Source organism: Delphinus delphis, chromosome 6, assembly GCF_949987515.2.
Source record: "Delphinus delphis chromosome 6, mDelDel1.2, whole genome shotgun sequence".
Classification (NCBI taxonomy): Eukaryota; Metazoa; Chordata; class Mammalia; order Artiodactyla; family Delphinidae; genus Delphinus; species Delphinus delphis.
The window spans coordinates 42,753,646-42,778,821 of NC_082688.1; the positions used below are offsets into that span (position 1 = coordinate 42,753,646).

At 38.2% G+C, this 25,176-nt stretch overlaps 1 protein-coding gene and 1 pseudogene across 5 annotated transcripts in view; one reads left to right on the forward strand and one right to left on the reverse strand.

Annotated features, from left to right (window-relative positions):
• Positions 1-25,176, reverse strand: part of VPS13A (vacuolar protein sorting 13 homolog A) — a 241,445-nt gene that overhangs the window by 106,254 nt on the left and 110,015 nt on the right. For all 5 annotated transcript variants that reach the window (XM_060014602.1, XM_060014599.1, XM_060014598.1 and 2 more), the window contains exons 32-34: positions 16,622-16,789; positions 14,988-15,292; positions 1,378-1,525 (exon numbers count right to left, since the gene is read on the reverse strand). In XM_060014602.1, coding sequence (XP_059870585.1) covers positions 1,378-1,525; positions 14,988-15,292; positions 16,622-16,789 — 621 coding nt within the window. The remainder of the gene's footprint in view (positions 1-1,377; positions 1,526-14,987; positions 15,293-16,621; positions 16,790-25,176) is intronic.
• LOC132426619 (transcriptional enhancer factor TEF-4 pseudogene) lies at positions 22,211-23,586 on the forward strand (annotated as a pseudogene).

The following is a 25,176-nucleotide window of genomic DNA, read 5'->3' on the forward strand; positions in this document are numbered from 1 at the left end:
CCAAGAGGGTTCCAATGTGTGAACCTGGGGGTGAGCCACAACAGCTGCTAACTCTTCAGACAGATCACTGCAGGGGAAGACCCAATTTGATCTGTCCTGGAAGGCAGCTGGGCATTTGCAGAAGGTCTGCAACATCATCTGAACATTCTGCATGGATTTTCTCTGGAGAAGAGTGAAGGAAAATGGTGTCCCAGCCGCCCCACACAAATCTGCCTAATGACTGGGCCCAGTGGGGAGAAGATTTGCCCAGTATGCTAGGTAGAACTTGCTACTTATGTTTTATAAGTTTCTAACTGTTGTCTTACCAATACAAAGAGACTTCAATTATTTATCTTAAGAAGATATGGCCCATTTATAATTTAAGGAGTCCATATGATCTTATACACAGAATTTAAAGATCTTGAGTTGAGATCATCATGTTTCATTTGTTTTACATCTTTATTGGAATATAATTGCTTTACAATGGTGTGTTAGAGATCATCATGTTTTAAGTTTTAAATACATTTTTAAGTTACAAATCTGAAATTTTTTAAATGATGATTTTCTCTTTTTGAATATAATTTTTATGGGGAGAAACAGAAAGGGAAACGGGGGTGAAGGGAGGGAATAGAATCTGTTAAGTAGGTTTCTTAAAGAAATCTTCCAGAAAGAGTGTGTGTTGCTGTCACTTTAGCAAAACATGTGATACAGTTTTGACTTCCATCCAGTCGAGAGGTAAAAATACGAACTTGTGGATAGTTACACTGGAGATCTGTGACACGATATCAACCAATAGGGAATTAAAGTTACGTCTAAATTACTAACCATTTGCCATTTTCATCTTCAACCACTCTATTCTTCTAGGACCTTTGCTACGTTACTTCATATACTCCCATAGCTTCAAATACCATCTATAATCTGATGATTTCCAAATCATTATTTCCAGCCTTAGACCTCTCCACTAACATCTTTATTAAAATATCTAACTGACTACTTACAGCACCATGTCTAATATTTGTTTCCTTCATGATATTTACCATAATTTAGAACTATTTTAATTGTGTGCCTGTGTACTTTTTTACGGTCTATCTCACCTCTGGACCACCACCACCACCAACCCCTGCGTTACACTGGTAAATTCCATGAAACCAGAGATAATGTCACAACTTCTTTGCCACAGGATCTCCAATATCTGGCACAGGGTCTAACACTCAGTAGGCACTCAAATATTTGTTGAATAAATGAATGACAAACATTCAATGCATTCTAGGTTGTATGCTATTATTTCATTTGTGACCAAGGTAATTAATATATAACTTATACACACAAAATGACTTATGTCCCCAAGCAATATTTTTTAACAAACAAAACAGGAATCAATAAGCATTCAAAAGTTACCTCCATGGGCTTTAGTTGAGCATTTACATTAAAACAAGGAACTTCCTGGTACCACTCCCAGGATAAATTTCGCTCAACAATCACCTCAAGATTTAGTGGCAATAGTAGATCCAGTACTTCCTGGTATGCATCATTAATAAATTGAGACCTATAAGTAAAAATAAAGTTGTTTTGAATAGTTTCATACAAAATCAGATAGTTAAAAAATTAATCATTTTATATACAAATAATAGAAATCAATAATTTTGTGTGTGTGAAGAGAAAAATAAAATCGAACAGGCTTTCCATGTAAAATGAGAGATGAAAGTCACACACTTTCAAAGTCACCCACTAGAAACCTACAAGAAACCTGGGTGACTTTCTCTGAGGTGAAGTGTTCCATGTTGAAGAAAAATGAATTTTTTCAATAGGATTTTGCAATATGTTAAAAAGCGCCAAAAATATACAAGTTGAACCGGTTTGCAGTGCAGAAATTGAGACACAGAGGTAGAGAACAAACATATGGACACCAAGGGGGGAAAGTGGCGGGGAGGGGTGGTGGGATGGTGTGATGAATTGGGAGACTGGGATTGACATATATACACTAATATGTATAAAATGGATAACTAATAAGAACCTGCTGTATAAAAAAATAAAATAAAATTCAAAAATAAAAAAATATATACAAGTTGGACAATAAACTCTTAAAATGAGAATTATCTCTACATCATCTATAAACATACATTACACGAGACATTATGAAAACATTTAGGGGCTTCCCTGGTGGCGCAGTGGTTAAGAATCCGCCTGCCAATGCAGGAGACATGGGTTCGAGCCCTGATCCGGGAAGATCCCACATGCCACGGAGCAACTAAGCCTGTGCTCTATAACTACTGAGCCTGCACACTAGACCCTGCGAGCCACAACTACTGAGCCTGCGTGCCACAACTACTGAAGCCCGTGTGCCTAGAGCCCATGCTCTGCAACAAGAGAAGCCACCGCAACGAGAAGCCCGCACACCGCAACGAACAGCAGCCCCTGCAACTAAAGAAAAGCATGTGTACAGCAACGAAGACCCAATGCAGTCAAAACTATATAAATTAATTAAAAAAAAATGAAAATATTTTAAATTCACTGATTTACACATGTTAGCCGATTACCACATATCCCCTTACTTCATAAGAAACCAGTTTGCACCATATGAAATTCCTATTTCTATGGATCAAACATACTTGAATATGGACAATTTCATATTAAGTTGAACCATATTGGCCTTTCCAAGTACTTATAAGGGTAGGACTGATGCTCAGGAATGATGAAAAGAGTAGTAGGTTACCAAACCCCTTTCAAGTGACATGTGACCAAAGAAGCCTCCCATTATACCTTCAAATGAAAATCTCAAGGTGGTACTCCTCAATAATACATTTATATTTTAATTGGCAGCAAATCCCAAATTCTTCAACTAGGGAATGAAGCTATGACTGTAGAATTTACATATCACTTATTCAATTGGAGAGAAATATGGGAGTCACCAGGGATCTCCTAGAATTCCTAGCATCATATCATTGAATGTATTAACTATAGGGTAACATTATACTTAGCATGTATGCATCCTTGTAATCTCCCTTAATGGTACTAAGTTAAGGAATCTAAAAGCTCTAAGCGGATACTACATGTACAATTTTAACAAGTGAATATGAAAATATATAGCTATGCCATAAGTCATTAAGTCAACCTTATATTGTTAAAAAGTTATGCTGTTTCCAATTCATCACTGTAATAAATAATACTTGGTTCATTATCTTTGTACATGTCTTTGAGTAAATTTCTTCCTCTGGACTAATTTCAAGAAATATTAACTGCTGTGTCAAAAGATTACTTCCTCTGGAAAAACCTTTCCTTACCAGTACTAGTCTTCCAGGGAATTAAAATTTTTTCCATTAGGAGAATTTTGTAAAGACTGAAAGAAATGGAAATCCAAAGGTGCAATGTCTGGTGAATATGGCGGATGAATCAGAACTTCCCAGGCAAGCTGTTAACAGTTTTTGCCTGGTCATCAAAGACACATGCGGTCTTGTGTTATTCTGATGGAAGATTATGCATTTTCTGTTGACTAATTCTGGACGCTTTCCTTCGGGTGCTGCTTTCAGTTGGTCTAATTGGGAGCAGTGCTTGTTGGAATTAATTGCTTGGTTTTTGGGAAGGAGCTCTTAATAGAGGACTCCCTTCCAATCCCACCATGTACACGACATCACCTTCTCTGGGTGAAGACGGGCCCTTTGGTGTGGTTGGTGGTGGTTCATTTCTCTTGCCCCATGATCTCTTCCGTTCCACACCGTTGTACAGTATCCACTTTTCATCGCCTGTCACAATTTGTTTTTAAAACAGAACGTTTTCATTACGTTTCAGTAGAGAATCACATGTGGAAATATGGTCAAGAAGGGTTTTTTTTGCTTAACTTATGTGGAACCCAAACATCAAAGTGATTCACATAACCAAGCTGGTGCAAATGATTTTCAACGCTTGATATGGATTTTTTGAGTATGTTGGCTGTCTCCTGCATGGTATAACGTTGACTGTTCTCAATTACTGTTTCCATTTGATCGCTATGAACTTCAGATGGTCTACCCGACCATGGAGCATCCTCCAGTGAAAAATCTCCAGCACAAAACTTCACAAACCACTTTTGATCCGTTCGATCAGTCACAGCACCTTCTCCATACACTGCACAAATCTTTTTTTGTGTTTCAGCTGCATTTTTACCTTTCTTGAAATAATAAAGCATAATATGCCAAAAATGTTGCTTTCTTTCTTCCATCTTCAATATTAAAATGGCTACACAAAAATTCAACAACTTTGATAAGTCTTTTTTTAAATGCACACTGATATGAGACCTGTCACATATAATCTAACGAAACTGTTTCGAATGAAGTTAAAGACAACTAAGTGCTACTAGAGCCATCTTACGGAAAAAACTGGACGAACCTTTTGGCCCATCCAGTACATTTAATAGGTCATTGTCTTGTCTGTAGTTTCAATTAGAATGAAAGATTCATGAGGGTAAGGACTATATTTATGTTATTCTTTGATGTACTGCCAGTACTTGGCTCAGATGATTACAATATGACATGTACTCCTCAATTATTTGCCAAACTAAATACAAGAAATTGGATCAATATATAAATAACAACATATGAGAGTATCCATCTCCCTGCACCCAGAGTGAGAATTACTGATTATTAAGATTTTCCAAATTTAATATGCAAACATTTCACTGTATTAATTTTCATTCCTTGAATATTAATGAGGTTGAACATTTCTATTAGCTATACACCAGCTATCACCGTTCCTATAAAGAATCATCTAGTCGTGTTCTTTACCAATTTTTCAAATTATCTTTTACTTACTGTCTTAAAATATTTAAGGATTTTTATCCTTTATTACAGATGTTGCTAATTACCCCATATGCTATGTTTCCCAGAATTTTGTTTTGGTAATTAATATTCAGAAACTTATACTTTTATACAGTCAAAGCCAATTGATATTTTTCCCTTATCACTTTTCTTCTTTCTTCAGTGCTTAAATTAGCAAGTTCTTCTCTACCATATGACTGGTACTTATGTGTTATTTGTCCATAGTTTTGTTTTGTTTTTTTTTTTGCGGTACGCGGGCCTCTCACTGTTGCGGCCTCTCCCGTTGCGGAGCACAGGCTCCGGACGCGCAGGCTCAGCGGCCATGGCTCACGGGCCCAGCCGCTCCGCGGCATGTGGGATCTTCCCGGACCGGGGCACGAACCTGCGTCCCCTGCAGCGGCAGGTGGACTCTCAACCACTGCGCCACCAGGGAAGTCCCTGTCCATAGTTTTTTAAAGAGCATTACTGAGATAATTCATATACAATTCACTCACCTTTAGTTTTTTTATGCTTATAAATGGCATTATGCTCTGGGGCCATTTTAAACAGCAAAATCACCAAGGTAAAGCCCCTAAATGCAAAAAACATGGCACACAAAAAGGACACTGTTTACAGCATGAGAGTTCAAATAAGAAGGCAGGGCGTCACCTTGTTTAACACCTCAGCTGGGAACAAAGGCCTTGGGAGACCCAAATTTCTTGCAGCTCTGCGCATGTCCACAAATGACTGTAAAAGTGCCATGAATATTGATTTTGTGGTTACAAGTAAGTTTTAGCAAGCAGAAATATTCACAAATATGGAATCCATGAATAACAGGGATTGACTGTAATATATATGAATAATGATGATGCACACACACATACACACAACAGTCAGCTGCTGAGTTTTCTACTGTTTCACTAACTTAATTATTTTAATTTTGTAATATATTTTAGTAGTATTTAATGTAATTTAATATATTTTAGTAGTACCTCTAATGTTATGATTCTCCCATGCCCAATCTCAATTAAAACAAAAAAATCTTTTCTACATCTTGCCCCCAATTTATATTTCCAGAAAAACTTTACAATAATTTTGAAAGGCTTTAAAAAGAACAGCTGTTGTGATTTTTTTATTAACAGTGCATTAAATGTATAAATTAATTTATAAGAAACTGACACCTTTATAATATTAGATGTAGGAAAATATTCTCTGAAAAATTATTCAAGATTTCTTTCTGGCCCTTGGTTAAGTTTCACAACTTTCCTTATAGAAGTATTATAAACATCTTTTTAAAATTTTATATTGCAGTTAACATCTTTGCGATGAAATTATTTCAGGGAAAATTGGTTTACTCTATAAATGAGTAATTATGTTTCTAGGAATTCATCTGAAGGAAATGAATTATCCTAAAGAAATGAGTAGAAAATCATATAAGTATTGAGAAACAAAGATATCAATCATCATTATACTGCTATTTAAAACAACAATAAAAAACTTAAATTTTTAACAGGCAGATGGATTTTTTTAAAAACTATGTATTAAAATATTTAGAAAAAATTATGCACTCAAAATAATATGGAAAAATGTTTATAGCACATTTTTAAGAGAAAATTACAATCTGCAATATACAACAGAATTCTTATTTCACTTAAATATATGTGCAGATATAATAAAATAGAAAACAATTCCAAATTATTAACAGTAGTTATCTTTGGGTAGTCATATCACCAGCAATCTTTTACATTCATCCCCAATACCATTTTATGTATTTCTTCAATAAAAAAATTCTTTTTTGGACAGAAAAGAATATATATTGTTATTTAATGCTCTAGAAACATTTAGAGAACACTTTTTAAAAACAATCTATTTGTAATACAGACTCACACCTAATTCATATCTATATCATTTTTTTGTTTTTTTAATTTTTTAAAATTGAAGTATAGTTGAATTACAATGTTCTGTTAATTACTGCTTTACAGCAAAGTGATTCAGTTATACATATGCATACATTCCTTTTTTATACATATTCTTTTACATTATGGCTTATCACAGGATATTGAATATAGTTTTCTCTGCATTACAGTAGGACCTTGTTTATCCATTCTACTGATACATATAAAAGCTTACACCTGGGGCTTCCCTGGTGGCACAGTGGTTGAGAGTCCGCCTGCCAATGCAGGGGACACGGGTTCGTGCCCCGGTCTGGGAGGATCCCACATGCCGCGGAGTGGGTGGGCCCGTGAGCCATGGCCGCTGAGCCTGCGCATCCGGAGCCTGTGCTCCACAATGCGAGAGGCCGCGGCAGTGAGAGGCCCACGCACCGCAAAAAAAAAAAAAAAAAGTATACATCTGCTAACCCCAACCTCCCACTCCATCCCTCCCCACTCCCCTTGGCAACCACAAGTCTGCTCTGTATGTCTGTGATTCTGTTTCTGTTTCATAGATAGGTTCACTTGTATCATATTTTAGATTCCAGATGTAAGTGACATCATTTGGTATTTGTCTTTCTCTTTCTGACTTACTTCACTTAGTATGATAATCTCGAGTTGCATCCATGTTGCTGCAAATGGCATTCTTTCATTCTTTTTTATGGCTGAGTAGTATTCCATTGTATATATGTACCATAGCTTCTTTACCCATTCATCTGTCAATGGACACTTAGGTTGTTTCCATGTCTTGGCTATTGTGAATAGTGCTGCTATGAACATAGGGATGTATGTATCTTTTTGAATTATAGTTTTGTCCAGATATATGCCCAGGTGTGGGACTGCTGGATCATCTGGTAGTTCTGTTTTTCATTTTCTGAGGAACCTGCACACTGTTTTCCACAGTGGTTGCACCAACTTACATTCCCACTGACAGTGTAGGAGGGTTCCCTTTTCTCCACACTCTCTACAACATTTGTTATTTGTAGACTTTTTAATGATGGCCGTTCTGATTGCTGTGAGGTGGTACCTCACTGTAGTTTTGATTTGCATTTCTCTAATAATTAGTGATGTTGGGGCTTCCCTGGTGGCGCAGCAGTTAAGAATCTGCCTGCCAATGCAGGGACACGGGTTCGAGCCCTGGTCCGGGAAGATCCCACATGCCGCGAAGCAACTAAGCCCGTGCACCACAACTACTAAGCCTGCACTCTAGAGCCCACGAGCCACAACTACCGAGCCCACGTGCCACAACTGCTGAAGCCCGCACACCTAGAGCCTGTGCTCCACAACAAGAGAAGCCACCGCAATGCAACGAAGCGTAGCCCCTTGCTCGCCACAACTAGAGAAAGCTCACATGCAGCAACAAAGACCCAACACAGCTAAAAGTAAATAAATAAAATAAATTTATTTTAAAAAAGAAGAAGAATTAGCGATGTTGAGCTGCTTTTCATGTGCCTGTTGGCCATCTGTATTTCTTCTTTGGAGAAATGTCTATTTAGGTCTTCTGCCCATTTTTGGATTGGGATTTTTTTTGTTGTTGAGTTGTATGAGCTATTTGTATATTTTGGAAAATAAGCCCTTGTCAGTCGCATCATTTGCAAATATCTTCTCCCATTCTGTAGGTTGTCTTTTCATTTTGATTATGGTTTCCTTTGCTGTGAAAAAGCTTGTAAGTTTGCTTAAGTTCCATTTGTTTTTGTTTTTATTTCTATTGCCTTGGCAGACGGACCTAAGAAAACATTGGTATGATTTATGTCAGAGGATGTTTTGCCTATGTTCTCTTCTAGGAGTTTCATGGTGTCATGTTTTATGCTTAAGTCTTTAAGCCATTTTGAGTTTATTTTTGTGTATGGTGAGGTGTGTTCTAACTTCACTGATTTACATGCAGCTGTCCAGCTTTCCCAGCACTACTTGCCAAAGAGACTGTCTTTTTCCCATTGTATATTCTTGCCTCCTTTGTCAAAGATTAATTGACTGTAGGTGTGTGGGTTTATTTCTGGGCTCTCTATTCTGTTCCATTGATCCATATGTCTGTTTTTGTGCCAGTACCATGCTGTTTTGATTACTGTAGCTTTGTAGCATTGTCTGAAGTCTGAGTGGGTTACGCCTCCTGTTGTGTTCTTTTTCTTCAGGAAGGCTTTGGCCATTCTGGGTCTTTTATGGTTCCATATGAATTTTAGAATTGTGTGTTCTAATTCTGTGAAAAATTTCATGGGCAATTTGATAAGGATCACATTAAATCTGTAGTTTCCTTTGGATAGTATGGTCATTTTAATAATCCAAGAGCATGGGGTATCTTTCCATTTCTTCAAATCATCTTCAATTACGTTTATTAATGTTTTATAGTTCTCAGCATATAAGTCTTTCATCTCCTTGGTCAGGTTTAGTCTTAAGTATTTATTTTTGGGGCTGCAATTGTAAAAGGGATTGTTTTTTTACATTCCCTTTCTGATATTTCATTGTTGTTGTAAAGAAATGCTACTGACTTCTATATGTTAATCTTGTAACCTGCTACCTTGCTGAATTCGTTTATCAGTTCTAGTAGTTTCTGTGTGGAAGCCTTTAGGTGTTTCTATATATAGTGTCATATCATCTGCATATAATAACAATTTTACCTCTTCCCTTCCAATTTGGATACATTTTATTTCTTTTTCTTGTCTGATTGCTGTGGCTAGGACTTCCAATACTATGTTGAATAGAAGATGTGTCTAGATCATTTCTTGAAGTCAAACAAGACGTGATTAAATATAGATGCATAAATGTTCTGTTTTTAGTAAATTCAGACTTTTACACAGTTTAAACTCCAAGTTAATGAGCTTCCTAAAGGTTTAAATTATTACTGTATGTCTATAGCCTATTATTAAAATAGAAGTCTTTCATTTCAATATTTCCCTGTAATTTCTGAAATCCCTGGACTTGGCTAAACAAATCATTCTACATTTTCCTATGTCTTCACTAAATGTATCATTCATTTCTTATCTTAACTGAAACCTGGCTTTCCATGAAGCTCTATTAAAGTCTGATTTCTCTCCAACACTCTATCTACCTCAGAGTTGAGGGATACAAACCATTTTTCTTAATTTGGAACAATGCTCATCCACTCTCTCTTCTACTCCTTTAAGAGTAACACCATCCAGGTTAACCACCTTCTATTCTTGCTGCAATCTATCAATAACTAGTCAGTGTTCATTTTTGAAGACTTTGAGACTACTGAATCTCCAGTTTATAAACCACTCTCTATATTCCATTAGTCTATCAGTATTTTCTTGTCTTCAATTTCTTCCCTCTCCATTATCTGTCAACATGACTTTCAATATTTAAAATCTTGTCTCACTATCTTCAGTCACATCTGCTTGTTAAAAACTGTCTTGCCTGAATCCAACAGACTGTTGGATTCCAAATACCAAATATCAAGTACTACATGAAAAAAATCATATACTGTTTATTCATGGTTATCAACAACATGATCCTCAACGCTACTTCAATACATTCTCCTGGTTCCCTTTCCATCGTTTTGCTTGCTCCATCTTAACCTCTTTTGAGGGATTTTCATCTGCCATTCCTTAAATATGGACATTCCTCAGCATTCTGCCCCACATGTCCCACTCTACAAATTCTCTGTGTGACCTTACTCACTTTGATGGCTTCTATAACTAGTTAAATATTATTAAACACTCCCAAATCTAGAAATCCAAACACTTTCCAATATCCAGACACTATATCTAGGTGCTTTCCAGATCTGGTTCTAGATATCTTCATATAAAAGTCATGTAACCATTTTCAAGTTACTTTGCCCATTAGAGAACTTGTTAACATCTCCACTCTACTTTTTTTTCTGCATTGCTCTGTCATATCTCGCTGAACTGCATTATTACCAAATGCTGAATTTTACAAACCTGCAAGCTGGAGTCTATTTTAACTACTCTCTTTTAACCCTGACACCCCTTTAATAATCAGTTACCTTTAATTCTACTTCTCAAATTTGTCACACCTGGTTAGTCCTCTACTATCTCACTTCCTTATCCTAGACTGAGTCACATCTAATTCTTATGTGAATTACTCCAGCAGTTAGCAAACCATTCTTTCAACTTCCACTTTTGTCTCCTTTTGACCTATTTTCTACAACCCTTCCAAAATCTAAATATGATCCTGTTTTTATGCATCAGCTCATAAAATTCATTAAATAGTACCTATCTCAACAATCTAATGAGGGAGGTACTATTTATTCATCCCTTGTAAAGACTGCTCACTACAATACTTCACGTTCCTAGCACAGTGCCTGGGATATATTACACACTTAATAAATACTCAAATATTCAATTGATGGAAATTTCTCCTTCCATCTAAGATGAAATATCATGAACTAGATTTACTCTCCTGCCTGAAACAATTCCTCCCTCCCCCCACAAAGACACACATGCAAGATATATTAAAAAATGTTTTTCAAGATACAGGACATTAGGCAATGGACACTGATTACTGAGGCAAGAAAAAACAAGATGAGCCCTAATGCTCCAACTTCAATTGTTTTGAGATAATTTAAACGTCATGGAAAAGCAGGGGGATGGATAAGCCAAGAAATAACCAGTAAAGTCCATGAGTTATGAAGACAGACCTGAGAGTCCAGGGAAACCAAGGCAGCTAGAGTTCATATGGTAAAATTCCAGAGAGGACAGAGCTACAGAGAAGAACTCCAAATTGTAGTACTAAATGCATATACTAGAAAAGAAATGTTCAAATCAATCATCTGAGCCACCACCTAAAGAAACTTAGAAAAAGAGCAAAATTAAACCCAAAGTAAGCAGAAGGAATAATGAATATCAAAGCAGATATCAATGAAAGAGAAAACAGAAAAAGAAGAGAAAAAACCAAAAGCTGGTGCTTTAAAAGCAATAAAACTGAACTGTCAAGAATGGATAACCAGGGAATGGCCAAGATAGAGGAATAGGAAGACTCTAAGATCACCTCCTCTCAGGAGCACACCAAAATTACAAATATTTACAGAGTAACTATCAATGAGGATGACCTAAGACCAGAAGAGAAGAAGCTATTTAAAAACTAAAGATATGAAGAAGGAACCACAACAACACAGGTAGGAGAAGTGTAGACACGGTATAGTAAAGAACCATACCCCCAGGCCACAGATGGGAGGATAATTATAATTGCAGAAGTTCTCCCCAAGGAACGAGGGGTACAACCCTCCTCATCAGGCTGCCCAGCCTAGAGTTCCCAGAATGACTGACTTTGAAGACCAGTGGGGCATACTTTTGAGAGAGTCAAAGGGCAGTAGGAAACAGACTCTACTCTTAGAGGGTGCACACAAAATCTCACGTTCTGAGACCAAGGGAAGAAGCAGTAATTTAAAAGGAGCCTGGGTCAAACCCACTTGCTGATATTAGAGAGCCTCCCAGAGAAGCAGGAAGCTTCTGGTACTCACGCTGGGGACACAGACGCTGGCAGAAGCCACTTCTGGACGCTCATTCAACCACGAGGACAATGCTGCAGGCAAGCAACATTTTGGAATCCTCCCTCTAGCTCATTAACACTGGGACCCGTCCCCGCCCACCAGTCAATAGGCACCAGTCCTGGGACATCCCACACCAAGTAGCTAGCTGAGCATTGACACAGCTCCACCCACCAGCAGACCAACTCCCATAGGACCCCCTGAGCTCCTGGCCGCCCCAGGACCCAGCCCTGCCACCTGTAGGCTGACACCAGCTCTGGGACCACCAAGCTCTACAGCAAGAGACCACAGGACCCAGCTCTGACCATCAGCAGGCCGGCACGCTCCCCCTCTGAGGACATGACCTTACTCCTGCAGTGGGCAGATACCAGCCATGGGACCACTGGGCTCCAGCCCTGCCCACCAGTGGCCCAACACCAGCTCTGGGACACCTTGAGACTCTCAACCACCCCAATATCTGGCCCTGCCCACCTCAGGGATGACACTAACTCTGGGACACCCTGAATACCGCAGCCAGCTTTGTCAGGAACTGGCCCCGCCCAGGAATCCCATTCCTGAGTATTTATCCAAAGAAAATGAAAACACTAATTTGAAAAGATACACATACCCGTAAGTTCACTGCAGCATTATTTACAGCAGCCAAGATATGGAAACAATCTGAGTGTTCATCAGTGGCTGATGGATAAATAAGATGTGGTGCGTGTGTATATGTATGTATGTGTGTATACACACACACACACACACACACACACACACACACACACACACTAAAATATTACTCAGCCACAAAAAAAGAATGAAATCCTGCCATTTGTGACAATATGGATGGGCCTAGAGGATATTATGTTAAGTGAAATAAATCAGACAGAAAGATAAATACTGTATGATTTCACTTATATATGGAATTTAAATAACAAAACAAATAAGAAACGTTGACAAAAGAGAAACCAGTCATAGATACAGAGAACAAACAGGTGCTTGCCATAGGGGAGAGGGGTGGGGGGAGGAGAGAAATAAGTGTGAGAGATTAAGAGGTACAAACTTTCAGTTACAAAATAAATGAGTCGTGGCTATGAAATGTACAGTGCGGAGAATACAGTCAGTAACTATGTAATATCTTTCTATGGTAGAGACTTACCATGGTGATCATTTTGAACTGTACAGAAATACTGAATCACTATGTTATGATACAGGAACTAACATAGTTCTGTAGGTCAATTATGCTTCAAAACAAACCAACTCATAGAAAAAGCAATAAGATGTGTGGTCACCAGAGGCAAGGGGTAGGAGGAGGGCGAACTGGATGAAGGTAGTCAAAAGGTATAAACTACCAGTTATAAAATACATAAGTACTAGGGATATAATGTGCAACATGATAAATATAATTAATACTCTTGTATGTTACATATGGAAATTGTTAACTGAGTAAATCCTAAGAGTTCTCCTCATAAAAAAAATTTTTTTTCTATTCTTTTAAATCTGTATCTATAGAAGATGATGGATGTTTACTAAACTTATGCAGTAATCATTTCATGATGTAGGTAAGTCAAATCATTATGTTTACAGCTTAAACTTATACAGTGCTGTATGTCAATTATATCTCAATAAAACTGGAAGGGAAAAAAATAATGGACACCCAGTTATCCCATAGGAAAAAAAAAAGATCAATAAAACCGATTAACCTCTAGCCAGGCTGATTAAGGTATAAATTATAAATATCAAGAATGGGGGAGGTAACATCAATATAGATACTAATGAGTAAGAAGAGAGTATTTTGAACTTTATGTCATAAAACTCTACAATGTAGGTGAAATAGACACATTTCTTGAAAAAAATTAAAAATCACTCAAAAATAATTAATTTGAATAGTCCCAAGTTTACTAAAGAAATGGAAATTGTAGTTAAAAATCTCCCACAAGCAAATACCAGCCCCAGTGGCTTCACTGGTGAATTCTACAAAATATTTAAGGAAGAATTAACACAGTTGTACTCAAACTATCGTAAGTGTATACGTATCAAATTTATCAAACTGTATACTTTAAAAGTATGCAATTTATTATATGCTAATTATATCTCAATAAAGCTGTTTTAAAAATATTCAGTTGATGGAAAGAATGGCAGGAGGGAGACAGACCTGCCAGAAGCCAGAGAAGCAGCAAAAATAAAAAGGAAAAAAATAAATAGAATGAGATCAAAGAAAAAAATTACAGAAAGAAAGAAAAGAGCAAGTTTAAGTAGTGATGAATCCAAGTTGTAAGAGGAACAGGGCATTAAATCTAGAATAGATGATTAGAAACAGCACAGTAAAAGTTCTGGAAACTATCTGGATATTCACTTATTCTCCTAATTCCTAATCCTATGCAGAGTGAATATATAAGATTGTACTCTACTGTGTGTGTGTGTGTGTGTGTGTGTGTGTGTGTGTGTGTGTTGTGTGTGTCTTTAATTAGCGTATCAGATCCACAGCACAAAGCTGATAGAGTACTTCGGGTACTGCTGTACTTGCTGAGTGAATAAATATATTAGAAATTCTACCATTTCTTCCATAACCTTATAATTTATAAAGAACTGCAAGTAAGTACAAATATTCTTCCTCAGATAACAAATTTTACAGCATTCCTAATTACCTAATGAGGAATTTTCCAATACTTCCTAGGTTTTTAAAAACTAGAAGACTATAATTGATCTTACCAAAAAATACTTGGGGAAGAGGAAATCACAAAATTAAGTACAGTTATAATAAAATTAAGTTCCACTCTAAACAGAAAACTCAAGATACCAAAGCCTTAAATGTAAAAAGTTAGAAAAAGATTGCATTCTACATAAATATATTTGTGAAAAGCTTACCTGTATAGTCGCATTTCACTCAGCTTTATCGTTATCAAATCAATAATGGGTGGGGGGTTGATCTGACTCTCTGTTATCACATGGAATGTATTTTTCATTGTAATCAGTCCAAAATCAGCAACAAAAACATTTTCAGAAACTGGAGACTGTGGGATAACCACAACTGGGGCTTTGATGTCAACATCCAATGCCATTCTAGAACTCCTTTGTGCCAGTTCTTTTACACCAGTAGCAGCCATTTCTGCTGCCTGAACAGTTGCCTCTGCGAAGGCTTGTTTAGCTGCTTGAAAATTATCTATAAAAGCCTATAAAGAAAACAGAATTATATTCTTAAGGCTACCATTAATGAATAAAACTATTAAATGTATATTGATATTTCTGATTTTACCTCCATAAGAAAAATTTTCTCTTGGAACAACTAAGCATTATTTATTCAAAGTCTGACTTGTCTATATTAAACCGTAATTTTCTGCAATAAAGGTTGAGAAACACAAAGATACAAAAACACAGTAAAACAGTAAAAATCTAGTCCCTGGACCAAAGCAACATGTGGATGCTCCAATGTTTCACTGGCATCTATTTCCCTTTTTATCTCACTTTCCTTAATGGCTCAACAATCACACTGTATTTCCCTACACAACCACAATGGACAGAGAGCTTATTTACGTTTATAAGATAAGACAGTAATAAAAATATGTCTGTCAAGAACTCTAAAGTTTTCTGATTCCTGAAATGTGGGAAAAATACTAAATGATATAAAATACACCCAGAATTATACTTAATTTTCATGCTTAATTAATTTCATGTTTTAATTATTTTCAATAATTTTTCAGTATAAAGCTATCACAAAAGGGCTCAGTGATATAATGCTTCTGAGTTATAAAAAGAAATTAGAAAAAATTAAACAAGAATATTTTTTCATTTTTACTTTTTTTGTACAAAAAAGTTTTTATGGCTATAGGAAAAACTGCATGATAACCTTAGTTTAAAAGATCACAAAAACAGCAACACTATTTATTTAGAATCAACTGATTATTTAGTTTATATACCACAATTTAGTTAAAAGAATGAATAGTGAAGTCATAGAGACAGGTATGACACAGGAAAAAACATCAGCTGACAGCAAGGGAAAAAAAAAACAAAACTATGAAAGGCAGAAACAGAACTTAAATACCTCAGGGAAGTGTAATATAGGGATTAAATCTAAATCCCTCAAAGCCCCAAATATTCACAGAACTAGAATGCAATAGAAAACATAATTTTCTTGATGACCAAACCAAACTTCAATTATATATTTAGCACTTTTAGTTAGAGCTGGAAGTCAGGTAAAACACTCAAACTAATAATGTATAAAGAATTCAATTAATATAGATAACATATATGATATATAATATACATATATTTAATATGTTTATAAAATACATATTTCAATTAGCTAGAACATTCCCATGTGAAAATGATGTTATATAAACAGTATACTATACATTTCAGTCATGATATATGGTACCCAGAATATCTTGAAAAATCAGGACAAAAAAAAATCAAGTAAGGAATGCTTCATCTATGCTTGATGCACAGCAAACACTTTCCAACTAGTAGGAAAGAATAAATAAAAAACCGATTAACATACTTACCAATACAGAATACAGAAATTTTGTGACAAGAACTACTTCAATGCAACCAACAGTTAAATTAACTTGACTGTCAAACACATTCATGTCTGTGTACGCAGAACCAGCAGTTGCACCCATATAAGAAACGACTCTGAAGCTGAAAACTTCTTTTCCAGTAATATAAACAGCCTTAATGAGAGAAAATTTAATTGTCAAAATCCACTTTCGAAATGATATGTCTTCAGTACAAAAATAAAGCAAACGCAAGATATACACACATATCTGGAAAATCTTGTAAGTAGTCAAGCCAAGTACAAATAAGACAACAATTCTAACTTCTTTTTTTTCTTTTTTTGCGGTACGCGGGCCTCTCACTGCTGTGGCCTCTCCCGTTGCGGAGCACAGGCTCCAGACGCGCAGGCTCAGCGGCCATGGCTCACGGGCCCAGCCGCTCCGCGGCATGTGGTATCTTCCCGGACCGGGGCACGAACCCGTGTCCCCTACATCGGCAGGCGGACTTTCAACCACTGCGCCACCAGGGAAGCCCCTAACTTCTTTATTAGAATCTACACTGCAAGTTTTTTCAAATCAGTAGTGGCAACTCCCTTTATGGGCCATGAAATCCATTTACTAGGTCTGGCACAAGATTTTTTTAAATGGAAAAAACAGAAAAAAAATCAGAATACACATTTTCATTTAGTGTGTATACATGTGTACTGAGAACTGCCATATAAAGGTATTTTTCAGTCACTGTCAAAACTTAATATAATCTATTTTCTTCATTTGAGATATGTGAATTATTATCCAGATCCTTCCAAGGAGTTTTCTCCTATCACTATACTTCTGTTCCTTACTAGTTTGTCAAGAGTCATCTCAACTGCCAAACAAGAATTACCTACAGCAGTATAATGTCTCAAACTCTGCAATACCAGTTAAAAATGGTGGAGATATTAGCAGATGTGAAATGTCAAAAATATTCTGAAAGATAAACAGAGCACTCACTAACTTAGTTTATAGCTTTCTTGACCCTCTAAATGCTAGAAGTAAGGCAGAGGGCTGAAGGATCATCAAGAAGTAAATGAATTCCAACCATGGAACAAAAAAACCTCAGGAATCAAGGACAGTTGTCTGAAGGCTGAGGTGTAAGATGAGACTAAACAGAAGTCTACAGGAATTCTGCTTCTGCCTAGGATGTAGAATGCTGGAGAGACAGTTACTCCAAACCTTAAGAACAAAAAAACAAAAACAGATAAACTACAAAATCATAACTTTTCTTAAAACCATTAGAAATCTGAGGTCACAAGCCAACTAAGCAGCCTAAAATCTAAAGAAAAAAGGTACCTTCAAGAGAGAACCTTAAGCACCAGCTCACCTGTGGTAAGGGGCAGAAGAAAAGAGCTGTCAGATACCATACAAGCTAAGTAAGAAGTCAGATAAAATGGTAAAGGTTGACTATGAACTTATAATGTGATATACAGAATCCCTGGGAGTCACAGACACAAGAGGAGCTCACACTTAGTTGCAAGCACTTCATTGTGTGCTTTCTGCTGGGAGCTCCTGAGAGACTGGGGCCAGAGTGGAATACCAGAGGAAGCTTTCCTTGGTACAACCCTCAAAGAGAGGAGAAGCCTCCACTCTAGAAAAGGCCCAAAGTTCCATCGGATTATTTCTCTTAGAACAGAAGCCTTAAGAAACTAGCAGACAGGCAGTAACCTTGTTGCCCTCAGAGCACAGGTGAAGATACCATACCCTAGAGGAAAAGATAAAACTCCCTCTACACTCGGGGAAAGAAACCGTTCTGGGACCCATTATAGAGCATCTTCTACTGGAGCAGGAAGGCATACTCTCCCATACAGGAGCTACCAAAGATCTGAGTCAAATGCCATGGGAGGGATGGACAGGATCACCAAGAATGCCCCGTTTCTGAGACCTGGAGAAACAGATCTGGCTAGACTGAACGTGAACTAGGACAAATGACAAGCCTACCTAAAACATCTTCCCACTCTACCGCCACCCCCAAATACCATCAAGATGGCAAGCTCTACGAAAAAGCAGCAGTAGACTCTAAACATCAAGGAAAGAGCCAAGAGTATGGAAAGAGAACTTTCTGAGGTACAAGAGTAGAGGAAAAGTCAACAGCATAGTATGAAGCAGCACTCCAACAAAAAATCCCCCACATAGCTGAAGGAATGTGAGGCAGTGGTATATTGAAGGGAATCATATTAAACAAGAAAACTCAAACCCAGTTCAGCTCTCCATTAACTGGATTCAATCCCTCATGTTAATAGACTAGCAGAAAAAGGAGGCACACTCACTTTCAGACATAAATACTATTCACTTCTGTCTCTATTATCCTATATATGATGTCTGACAGTCAATCATTAGTTATGAAACAACCCAAAAAGCAAGAAGAAAATAAATGACAAAGCAATCAACAGAATCAGACTTGCTTATAACATAGATGTTGGAACTTTCAGCCGGTGGATTTTGAATTATTATGATTACTAAGGTAAGTGCTTCTAGCGGAAAACGTGGAAAATATGAATGAACAGACTGAAGAATATGAGCAGAGAAATGGAAAATGGAAAAGACTCAAAGGGAAATATTAAAGATTAAAAAAACATGGTAATAGATGAAGAATACTTTCAATGGGTTTATTAGCATATTCAACGGAGCCAAGGACAAAATCAGTGAACTTAAAAATAGGTCAAAAGAAATTACACAAGCGAAACATAATGAGAAAAGAATGGGAAGAGTGGAACAGAGGATCCAAAGGTTATGGGACAATATCTAACAGGAATCTAATAAGAATTTTTGGAACCCAAGAGGGAGAAGAATAGGGAGGAGGCGGAGGAGGAAGAGGAGGTGAGGAAGCGAGAGAGGTGGAAGCAGAACTATTTGAAAAGGTATAAAAAATATTCAGACAGATCCAGAAAACTCTGAACAGGACAAATATGAAAATATACTTTCATATACCTAGCATACCATACACAAATTCTCAAGTCAGTCAGATAAAGATGAGAAATTATGTACACCTAGCAAAAATATCACTCAGAAAATGAAGGTGAAATAAAAGCCTTTTTTTTTTCCAGTTCTGATGCCTCCTTCCTGCCAAAAGATGAAATAATTCATAACCTGCAGACTTGCATCATAAGAAATGATTAAGTTCTTCGAGTAGAAATACAAATAACAGAATTTTGAAGGTACATGAAGAAATGAGTTCCGGAAATAGTTAGAATAAAGGTAAATACATCTCTTATAAAAAATTAATTGCTCTAAAGAAAACTGACTAAACCCCGATTGGTAGGTATACATTGTGGACTTTCAGCATACACAAAAGTAAAATATATTACAATAATACTGTGATAGGCAAGAAGTAGGAATTGACAGTATAGCACTGTTAAGATATGCGATACTACATAAAGCAGTAAAGTATCAATGGAAGGTAGACTGTAATATCCCCAATACTATTAATCAATAAAAAACAATATCTTCCATAAGTCACATGAGTGACTTGTGACTATCCCCCTTGAGCCCAACAGAAGAGAAGAAATTTTCATAAGACAGTGTTTAGTGCACAGAGGTTGTGGCCTAGGAGACAACAGGTGTAGATAAGGGGTAAATAAAACACCATACTGAAAAAATGGGTATTTTAAGTAAAAATCTGTAAATTGAAATGTAAGGTCCCCACATTCTTCAACCAACTGGCTCCCTGAATCTAGACTGTCAGGCCTATACTTATAGTACTTTTCTAAAAGGAAAATGACTGGCCTGAGAGAGGGGAAAAAAAAAACAAACTTTAGATACTCAAGTTTTGAGCCCATCAAATCACTACATTACTGACTGACCATCTACCGTGATGTCCACCTGTCCCAACTCCTGCCCACAAAAAGCTTCCAATCAGCTCTGAATATCTAGGCAAAATTACAAAGTCCTTCTAGGAGAAAGAAAGTGAAACTGTCAACAGAATCATAAGCAGCAATGTGATTGAACACTAGGCCAGAAGACACAGAATAACATGTTTAAGATCATCTAGAAAAAAAAAATGCAAGCTAAAGAATCAAAATCCAGCCAAAGTACTCTGTAAATATAAATGTAATGCAACATACAGACACTCATGGAGTACTATTCTTATGACTATGAGCCCTGCCTACAGAATCTACCAGGGAATAAACTTTTAAGTAGCCAAAATTTTGAAGATGTCAGCATAAAGACTGGTGAAAACTCCCATTTAATAAAAAAGAAATGTTTGAATCAGAATATTATCATTTTGCAATCCTTAAGGAAATAATGGTTTTTAACATTACAAAAACAACGACAGCTAGACACTGTGCACCCTTTGAAAATACACAACACTAACTATGAAGTATTCTTGCCCTCCCCAGCCCCTGTAAAAAAAAAACCAAAAATAACCCTGAATCTCACTGAATGAGGTTTAACTATCAATTTACAGGAAATACAGGGAATAGAGGAACATGTTAAATATCACGAGAACACAATCAGCACAAGCTGATGGAAAATTCTACAAAACAAATAGGATAGCAACAAATGGCAAGGGAGAGAAAGAGATAGAAAATTATAGATTAAAACAGACTTGAGAGGCATATTAATCAAAACGGACTGTATGGACCTCCTCTGGATCTGATCTAAACAAACTAAAGGAAAAAAATTATGAGACACTCAAGGAAATATGAGAACTCACTGGATGGTTGATAACATTAAGAAATAACTGTGCCACCGGTCAGAATGGCCATCATCAAAAAATCTACGAACAAGAAATGCTGGAGAGGGTGTGGAGAAAAGGGAACCCTCCTACACTGTTGGTGGGAATGTAAATTGATACAGCCACTATGGAGGACAGTATGGAGGTTCCTTAAAAAACTTAAAATAGAACTACCATACCACCCAGCAATCCCACTACTGGACATATACCCTGAGAAAACCATAATTCAAAAAGAGTCATGTACCACAATGTTCACTGCAGCTTTATTTACAATAGCCAGGACTTGGAAGCAACCTAAGTGTCCATCGACAGATGAATGGATAAAGAAGATGTGGCACATATATACAATGGAATATTACTCAGCCATAAAAAGAAACGAAATTGAGTTATTTGTAGTGAGGTGGATGGACCTAGAGTCTGTTATACAGAGTAAAGTAAGTCAGAAAGAGAAAAACAAATACCATATGCTAACACATATATATGGAATCTAAAAAAAAATGGTTCTGAAGAACGTAGGGGCAGGACAGGAATAAAGACTCAGATGTAGAGAACGGACTTGAGGACACGGGGAGGGGAAGGGTAAGCTGGGATGAAGTGAGAGAGTGGCATGGACATATATACACTACCAAATGTCAAATAGATAGCTATTGGGAAGCAGCTGCATAGCACAGGGAGATCAGCTCGGTGCTCTGTGACCACCTAGAGGGGTAGGATAAGGAGGGTGGGAGGGAGACGCAAAAGGGAGGAGATATGGGGATTTATGTATATGTATAGCTGATTCACTTTGTTATAAAGCAGAAACTAACACACCATTGTAAAGCAATTATACTCCAATAAAGATGTTTAAAAAAAAGAAATAATTGTGCCCAGCCCCAGGCTGGGAGGCCCACATGGGGGAACTGCAGGCTGGGGCCCCTCTGGACGATGGCAGCGGCTGGACAGGAAGTGAGGAAGGAAGCGAGGAGGGCACTGGCGGCAGTGAGGGGGTGGGGGGAGACAGGGGCCCAGGCACAGAGGGTGTATGGAGTCCAGACATCAAACAGAGCTTCCAGGAGGCCCTGGCCATCTACCTACCCTGTGGCTGGTGGAAAATCATCCTGTCTGATGAAGGCAAGATATATGGTCGGAATGAACTGATTGCCCACTACATCAAGCTGAGAACAAGGAAGACTCAAACTTTCCAACAGATCTCTAGTCATATCCAGGTTCTGGCCTGAAGGAAATCGAGGGAAATCCAGTCCAAGCTCAAGGACCAGGTTTGCAAGGACAAAGCTTTCCAGACAATGGCCACCATGTCCTCGGCCCAGCTCATCTCAGCACCTTCCCTGAAGGCCAAACGTGGTCCCGCCGGTCCTCAGGCCCCAGAGCTTTTCCAGTTTTGGTTGGGGGGTTCTGGGCCCCCTGGAATGTTCCAGATGTGAAGCCATTCTCGCAGACACTGTTCTCCTTGTCACTGACTCCTCCTGACCTCCCAGGGTATGAGCCCCCCCAAGCCCTCTCACCTCCTGCTTTGCCTCCACCTGCCCCATCAGCCCCAGCCTGGCAGGCTCGGGCTCTGGGCACTGCTCGGTTGCAGCTGGTGGAGTTCTCGGCCTTTGTGGAACCTCTGGATGCAGCTGACTCTTACCAGAGGCACCTGGTTGTACACAGCAGCCAGCACTACCCCAGCCCCAAAGCGCCCCCCCTTCGGGAGTGTGGACGTCCGGCAGATCTACGACAAATTCCCTAAGAAAAAGGGCGGTCTGCGGGAGCTGTATGACCTGGTCAAGTGTTGGGAGGACCTGACCTGGGGGCTGAGTGGTGAGGAGGTGGGGGCCGGCAGCAGCACTGGTGGCTTCTATCTAGTGAGCAGCCAGTACGAGAGCCTGGAGCACATGACCCTCACCTGTTCCTCCTGTTCCAAAGAAGAAGGTCTGCTTCTTTGGCAAGCAGGTGGTGGAGAAGGTGGGGACGGAGCATGCCCAGCTGGAGGACGGGAGGTTCATGTACTGTCTGCTGCGCTCACCCATGTGCGAGGACCTGGTGAATTTCCTGCACAAGCTTTGGCAGCTACCCGAGCGCTATATGATGAACAGTGTCCTGGAGAACTCCACCATCCTCCAGTGGTGACAGAGACACACAGGAACTGCTGCTCTGCACCACCTACGTCTTCGAGGTCTCCACCAGTGAGCGGGGCGTCCAGCACCACATTTACCGCCTGGTCAGGGACTGAAGGGGGACCCCAGAAGTGGCCCACCCCCGGAATACCCTCCTCACAGGAAGGACCTCCAGCTTTCCTCACGTTTCTTCCTTGGGGAGGGGGCTGCTCCCTGTTAGGACCTTAAAAGGTGGGTGGTGAGTTGAATGGGCTGGGACTGAGAAGAAAGGATGGATCCTGATATTGGGACCTCACAGGGGTGTCTGAAAGGACAGATCACTCCAGAGCATTTGACACTGGGGGCAGGAGTGAGACAACCCCTGGAACAGCACTGGTTTCTGTCTCTGACAGGCACCCTTCCCCTTCTCTGTTTTGGATGTTTTGGAAGGCCCCAGTTACACACTGGCTTGTCGCTCTCTGTTTTTCAGGGCCCTCTTCTTCCCAATCTGCCTCTCCTTACCAGCCCCATCCTGGGACCCTGATACCAAATTTTGAAGGTTAACCCTTTCCGTGCAGGAGTAAAGCCAGCTGGGCCCTGGAAATTTTTTTTTTTTAACATTACAAGAGATATTCATAAGTGGGTGTTAGGGCCATGACATTTTCTCAGCTGGGCGAGCCAGTGGGGCGAGGCTTTTAAACCTCATGTCCCCTTCTAAACAAGCTGTGGCCCTAGGCTGTGTTGCCTCCTTCTCCTCTCCTCCCCCCAAAGTGTGTTCTGACAGAGGATAAAGCTATTTTACCAAAAAAGAAAGAAAGAAAGAAAGAAAGAATTGCTTGCTTTTTAAAGGCGAAATACCAATGGGTTTTTTTTCCTTTGGTAGACCGTGAAAGATTCTAAAATTTATATTTATATATGTAAACGCAAAAGTCCAGGAACAGCCAAGACATTATTAAAGAAAACAAACAAGATGGAAGATGAATTATAAAACTTAAGAATTAAGCTCAATAATTCAGTTTGGAATTGAAAGGCAGTATAAAATAGTTGTTAAGAGCATAAACTACAGAGCCTGAATGCCTGTTACATCCAGGATGTTAGATGAAGCTCTACTAGATATGTGACCTCAAGAAAAACCTTTATGTGCTTCAGTTTCTTCATCCATAATATTGGAAAATGAAATTCTGATCTAAATGACATTTGTGAAGATTAAATAACTTAATATTTATAAAGCATTTAGAACACTATCCAGCACCAAGTAAGGACTATATGTATGTTTGGTACTGATTCAAGGATAAGTAAACCAATGGAACACAAAAGAGAACCCAGAAATAAATCTATCCATATACCTACACTTAATATTTAATAGATATAGTACTGTATACAAGTAAGAAAAGGATAGCTATTTAAATAAATGATACTAGGAAAAAAACAACCCAGTGTGAAAAAAAAATGAAATTGGACCCCAGCCTCAATTATATAGAAAAATCAATTCCAAGTAGGATGAAAGACCTAACAGTGAAAGGCAAAATTATATAACTTTTAGAAGGTCACATAGGGGAATAACTTTATGAATTCAGGGGATGGAATGATTTAGAAGACAAAATTCTCAAACCAAAAAAGAAAAGAATGATAAATTCAACTTCATTAAAATTAATAACTTTTGTTCATCGAAAGACATCATAACCAAACTGGGAATAACTATTTGAAACACAAACTAAGCAAGGAATAATGTATAAAATATTAAATGATTTCCTACAAATCAATAAAGAAAATAATAA